Source organism: Mus pahari, chromosome 5 (genome assembly GCF_900095145.1).
Source record: "Mus pahari chromosome 5, PAHARI_EIJ_v1.1, whole genome shotgun sequence".
Lineage (NCBI taxonomy): Eukaryota > Metazoa > Chordata > Mammalia > Rodentia > Muridae > Mus > Mus pahari.
The window spans coordinates 137,886,084-137,893,056 of record NC_034594.1 but is presented as its reverse complement, the minus strand read 5'-3'; the positions used below and the strand labels follow the sequence as shown (position 1 = coordinate 137,893,056).

General features: G+C 38.4%; 1 protein-coding gene across 1 annotated transcript in view; it reads left to right on the top strand.

The window, feature by feature from the left end:
- Tiprl (TOR signaling pathway regulator) overlaps positions 1-6,973 on the top strand; it is a 21,472-nt gene that overhangs the window by 12,363 nt on the left and 2,136 nt on the right. Inside the window, exons 4-5 of the mRNA XM_021198274.2 lie at positions 2,131-2,262; positions 4,682-4,777. Coding sequence (XP_021053933.1) covers positions 2,131-2,262; positions 4,682-4,777 — 228 coding nt within the window. The remainder of the gene's footprint in view (positions 1-2,130; positions 2,263-4,681; positions 4,778-6,973) is intronic.

The window sequence follows — 6,973 nt, the reverse complement described above, 5'->3', positions numbered from 1 at the left end:
ATATATATATATATATATATATATATATATATGAGTGCTCTATCAGCATTACACCTGCATGCCAGAAGAGGGTGTCAGATCCCATTACAGATGGTTTTGAGCCACCATGTGGTTGCTTGGAATTAAACTTAGAGCCTCTGGAAGAGCAGGCAGTGCTCTTAACCACTGAGCCATCTCTCCAGTGCTTTTTGTTTTTGTTTGTTTTGTTAAGACGGAGTTTCTCTGTGTAGCCCTGGCTCTCCTAGATCTCACTTTGCAGCCCACACTGGTCTCAAATTCACAAAGATCCACTGCCTCTGCCTCCTAAATGCTGAGATTAAAAGTGTTCATCACCACCACCACCCAGCCTTTGTTGTTACTTTTAAAATTTGTGGGCTGGTGAGATGGCTCAGTGGGTAAAAGCACCCGACTGCTCTTCCGAAGGTCCGGAGTTCAAATCCCAGCAACCACATGGTGTCTCACAACCACCCATAACAAGATCTGACTCCCTCTACTGGAGTGTCTGAAGACAGCTACAGTGTACTTACACATAATAAATAAATCTAAAAAAATAAAAAATAAAAAATAAAAAAAAAATAAAATTTGTACATATAATATCAGTTGAGATTTTAAATTCTGAAATCTTCCTCCTAACATTCTTCAGTGACTGGAGAGATGGATCAGTGGTTACGATCACTTGTTCTCACAGAGGATCCGCTTTGGCTTCTAGCGGGTACATGGCAGTTCACCACCATCTATAACTTTATTTCCTAGTGGTTATTTGTCCTCTTCTGGCTTCCAAGGGCACCACATACACATGGTGTATTTACATACATGCAGGCAAAACATGCTGCATAACACATAGAAGAAATCTTTAAAACATGCTTCAAAAGTTATGTGTGCATAGGAGGTATCTGTTAGTAAAATATATTTTCTTAGAGTCAAAGTGTTGGGACAGGAGAGGGAGTCCTGTCTCTTGTTTTCTGAGCCTTGCTTTTTGGTTCTGGAAGTAGCTTGTGTGTATGTGGGTGTGTATTTTATTGTTGTCTCCTTTTTGGTTGTTTAACTTTTACTCTTTGGGCTGTAGAATAGCATAAGAAAAAGCCACTCACAAAGTTGTGGAAATCTTAACCTGATTAGATTCATATCTACCTTTGTGTTTATTAGCTGGCTTAAGGTGATGGTGTGAGAATATGATTAGTGAAGTAAATTAAATTCTAATACTGTGCCTGTCCCATAGTGATGTAACTTTATATGGCTGTTTCTTCTTGTTTAAATAAATGATTCTGTAGGACAGAAGCCATGGAAGACCACTTTTTTTTTTTTTTTATCTACACTGAATCTTTTTAATAAAATATGCTTAGTGTCTATGTGTTTTTAAGGGTTTTTTTTTTAATAGCACATTAGAATAGTTGCTCATGCTCTCTGACTTAATATCTTATCTAAAAGGTTTCAGCTTAACAATTTCTAAGTATATATAGTTGAGGAGGGCTAGTTATTTTAACATGGTTGTGTAATCAGTCTTACCAGTATAGGGCTTACATGCAGGAACCACCACTCCTGGCTTTTTTATGTATGTTCTGGGGATTATGTATAAACACAAGTTGTCACACTTTTGCTGCAGGCATTAATTCCCAGTTCCCGAGATACGTATAATTTTAATGGAAAAAAGTATTTTTCTAGTTCCTAATGAGTATATCCAAATAGCACAAGACTACACTTAACCTTTTATGGAGCTGTTTTGACTTAAATGATTTTTTTTTTTTTTTTTTTGAGACAGGGTTTCTCTGTATAGCCCTGGCTGTCCTGGAACTCACTTTGTAGACCAGGCTGGCCTCGAACTCAGAAATCCGCTTGCCTCTGCCTCCCGAGTGTTGGGATTACAAGTGTGTGCCACCACCACCCGGCCTTACATGGATTTTTAGTTGATAATTTTCTCACCTTCACAAGAAATGCTTAATTTTCTTCTGAAATGGTGTATTTAGACTCTGTTTTGATACCAGGTCAGAAGATAAGTAACCGATAGTGGTTTTCAGACTTTCAGAGTGGAGGCAAATGTGAATACTGATGCCATGCAAAGAAATGATACAAACTTTCTTGCAACTCTAGCACTTTTCATTGAAAGTCGTCATTTAAAATTGTGTATTTCAGGTTGTACCTACAACAGATCATATAGATACAGAAAAATTAAAAGCCAGAGAACAGATTAAATTTTTTGAAGAAGTTCTTTTGTTTGAAGATGAATTGCATGATCATGGTGTTTCCAGCCTGAGTGTGAAAATTGTGAGTACTTAAATTAATCCTCCTTTCTCACCAATGGCTGGCATGATGCCTTGTAAAGTTTAAGTCTATAGCATAGCTTTGTGAGTAGTCGCTATGGAAACAATGATATTTAGTCTTTTTAAAAATATACCTGCCCAGCATCTTTTGGTTATTTGCTTATTATTTAACTTGACTGAATGAAAACTGTGATTTAATTTTCATGTTCATAATTAAAAATGATATTTGCAGAATCTGCAGGTAGCATGCTGGATGGATGCTTTATGTATTTTTTATGTTTGTAAACGTTTTGCTTTCATGTACTGCACGAGTGCCTGGTGTCATTGGAGGTCAGAAGAGGACATTGCATCCCCTGGAACTGGAGTTAGAGATGGTTGTGAGCCACCATGTGGGTGCAGGGAATTGTACCTGGGTTCTCTGCAGGAGCAACAAGTGCTCTAACAGCTAAACAATCTCTCGAGAATAATGGCCCATGTGTTAGGATTTTAATGTATCATAAAATTATCAGATGAGTTTTTAGCATAAAAATGGAAAACAAAAACCACAAGTATACAAGTATAAATGATCATTTCCTATTATATTGTTGTCTATCAGTAGAGGACAGGCTATTTCTGTTCATATGCTATTGGTGGAACATGTTTATAAGAAATAGATAACTGGATAACTTGACTGTACTGAAGATAAGGGAGCAGTTAGCTACTTAGATCTGCATACCAAATAACTATGACCGTGACAGCTAAACATGTAGCCAGAGAGCCACTCAACACGGGCACTGTCCATCATAGTGACGTAACTTTTCAAAATGGTGAATAAATTCTAAATGAAAGCCTTTCCTTGCTTTTGAGTGAGATTTGTATTCATAAGATTATCATGTAGTTTATAATAGATTTATTTTAACCTACATAAATGCCAGATGAGGTATCTGATAGCCCAGCCTGCAGAGAGCCTCATTGGTTGCGCTGAAGGGGAGCATGCACTGTGTGATCTTATTTTATGTAAAGTGGGTGAACATAGTTGCAACAAGGAAGGAAGTGGTTCTTTAATTTTGCTAGTATTGATACATGGTGTCAGTATCTTTCTTAAAAAAGGAACATTGTATTTATAGTACTTGGGTATGTTTTAAGTCATGTATGTATGTGTGTGTTTATGTCTGTGTGTATGTCATGAGTGTTCGGAGGCCAGAGTCTGTATCATGTGTCTTCTATTGCATTTCTACTTGATTTTTTTTTTTTTTTTTTGAGAAAGGGTCTTACTGAACCTGGATTTTGCTAATCCTGTCACTGCCTCCTCAGGGCAGGACTAGGCACATGTTGCCATGCCTGGCTTCTCTCTGGGTGCTAGGGAGCAACTTAAGCCCTAATGCTTGCAGAGTGCTTCGCTGCTTGAGCCAGTTCCTCAGCCCAAAGAAGTATCAGTTTCATCTGTGGTTTTGGTTGTGAGTACACAGGTGTGAGCCTGCATATGTTTAAATGCACATGTGGAGACCAGAGGACAACCTTGAATGTTGTTCCTCAGGTACCATCCACCTTTCTTGTTGAGACTGTATCTCTCACTGGTCTAGACTTAAGCTGGTGAGGCCAGGGATCCAGATAGCAGTTTGTATCAGCTTTCCTCACAAACCAACCTTGTTAAATAACCTGCTAAAGGCTTCGAGGCCAGTGGAACTAGGGTAGAGAACCTCAGATCTAGCTGGTCCCTGAGTTGGAGTGCTTCAGCTTATGGTTATTTTGGCTTTATGGTGGTGTCAAAGTGTAAGCATTCATTCTTAACTATACTTTGTTGTCTTAGTTAGGGTTTTACTGCTGTGAACAGACACCATGACCAAGGCAAGTCTTATAAAAGACAACATTTAATTGGGACTGGCTTACAGGTTCAGAGGTTCAGTCCATTATCATCAAGGCAGGAGGATGGCAGCTTGCAGGCAGACATGATACAAGAGGAGCTGAGAGTTCTACATCTTCATTTGAAGGCTGCTAGCAGAATACTGACTTCCAGGCACCTAGGACAAGGGTAATAAAGCCCACACCCATGGTGCCATGTCTACTCCAACAGGGCCACACCTTCTACTAGAGTCACTCCCAGGGCTGAGAATATACAAACCATCACATTTGGATTTTGGATTCTTTTCTATCTTATCGATGTGTGCAAGTGAACTAGAGCTGGTCAGCTGTGCAACTGGAAACACCTGATACCCTGCATCCTTGCATTACTTAACTGTGATATTGAATAGTTCTGATGTGTTAAAAGCATCTTAGACAGGTATTTCCATCTATTGGGCTTTTAGGACATAGACATAGACCAGGGAGAATCATTGTGAATTTGGAGTTTTGTTAAATGTTTCTCTCTCTTTTTTTTCTTTTAGTAAAGAAATAAAGTATGTAATTGTCATTAACATTTCAATGTACTGTTCTTTTCTTCCCAGAGAGTAATGCCTTCCAGCTTTTTTCTGCTATTGCGGTTTTTCTTGAGAATTGATGGGGTGCTCATCAGAATGAATGACACAAGGCTTTACCATGAGGTACTGGTACTCATGTAATGAGTGAACTGAGCCTGTTATGTTGTCTGTCACTTTAGAATTTGAGGTTAAGTGACGTTTCTTGTTCTGTGATCATTTTATTAATTAATAAATTTGAGTTTTCAAGTTTACTGACTACACACTATTGTGGGACACTGTGCACTGTGTCATTTTTTTTTTAAGTTCTAGTAATCAAAAAAGGTTTTATAAAAAAATGTGTCCTGGGTATGAATGCTTTGACCAAAAAAATTGTATACATTTAACTTGTGTTTAAGGAAAACTGTCCCTTAGCTTCTATATAATGTCCTGTTGTTAGAAATCCCTCTTCAGGGCCAGATGGTAGTAGCATACATCTTTAACCCCAGCACTTGGGAGGCAGAAGCAGGTGGATCACTTGAGTTGGAGGCCAGTGTGGTCTACAGAGCTAGTTCTAGGACAGACAAGGCTACATAGAGAAACCTTGTCTCTAAAAACAAAAACAAAAACAAAACAACACAAAAAGAAATTCCACTTAAACTGCCTCCTGAAGTTTGTATTACATGATTACTTGGTGGTTATTCTAAGGTGGAAACTCTGTCTTCTGTTAAAAGTAACTGATGGTGCAGGTCTTAAGTTTTAAAGAGAGAATGAGTGTAGATTGGGTTGTAAGAATTTTTCCAGTAGCTTTAGAGCACCCTGTCTTTTCTGAATACTTAAGTTCAAAATTGGGATCACATATAATAAGGAATTAGAGGAGATACCAAAACTATTAATTATGGCCATAATAGCTCATGTTGTGGTAAACTAAGTCAGAAAAGGTTACATAGCTCACTTAAGGTACCCAGTAAGAGGCAGAATTGGGTTACATTGACATTTTCCCCCAAGTCCTTTATTTAGACATTTGTTTTCCCCCTGAAACAGCACAGTGACTGTGAGTATGCCCTCCCCTTCCCCTCCCCCTCCCCTCCCCTCCCCCCTCCCCTCCTCTTTTCCTCTTCTCTTTGCTATGTAGCCCTGACTGTTCTAGAACTCACCTTCTCAGCTGGGATTAAAGGCATCTCTTACATACCTCTTAGCCTTTTCCCTTTGTATAAGCAAAGCCAAACATTTTTTTCTCATCTAAATTTCAGAAATAGTTTATACTTAATTATATTTTTAATGAATTTACCCTAAAAGGTTCTATTACATAGTATTTATAAATATTTTTTATGTAGTTGATCAGTTGTATATACTTGAACATTCACAGCAGTATTGTTTATATAACATAAAGGAACTTAATAAATTTGGCTGATCTGTTTATATCCATATAGTAGTAGCAGAAAAATAGACACCCATCAACATTGATGGTAGAAAATAAAATTGAACTGATTTGGAAAGATGGTTATCATACTATTGAATTTTGAAAGTGTAGTGTGAACTTATTTAAATTTGATGTAGAGGTTTTGAAATGGTCAAGGCTGTGTTATCAGAACTAGCTATGGTTGATAACTTATTTTTCTTATTTATACTTTTATGTTATTGACTATGGTGAACATTAACTTTTTCTTATTTCTTATTGATATAAAAAACTGAAATTTTTTTTTGTTTTTTGTTTTTTGTTGTTGTTGTTTTTTCGAGACAGGGTTTCTCTGTGTAGCCCTGGCTGTCCTGGAACTCACTCTGTAGACCAGGCTGGTCTCGAACTCAGAAATCTGCCTGCTTCTGCCTCCCGAGCGCTGGGATTAAAGGCGTGCGCCACCACGCCCGGCCTGAAATTTTAAAGAAATATAATTTTGTAGTTTTTTAAACTGAAAAGTGTTTATCCAAAAAGCAAATTGTAATAAATTACATTTTTCTTTCTGGCTGCCTATCTTCCTTCCTTCCTTCCTTCCTTCCTTCCTTCCTTCCTTCCTTCCTTCCCTCCCTCTCTTCCTATTCCTTCCTTCACTTTTCCCTCCCTCCTTCCCTCCCTCCCTCCTTTCGTCCTGTCCCTCCTCTCCTCCTCTCCTCTCCTCTCCTCTCCTCTCCCTTCTTCTTCTTCTTCTTCTCTCTCTCTCTCTCTCTCTCTCTCTCTCTCTCTCTCTCTCTCTCTCTCTCTCTGTGAAAGTTGATTAATAAGCTGGCCAAGCTGGCCTTGAACTCACTCTGTGTCCCAGGCAGGTCTTAAAATTGTAATCTGTCATAGTCTCTCTGGTTGCTTGGAATGTCAGGTTTGTGCCCTATGGCCTGGCCCAAGTTTTA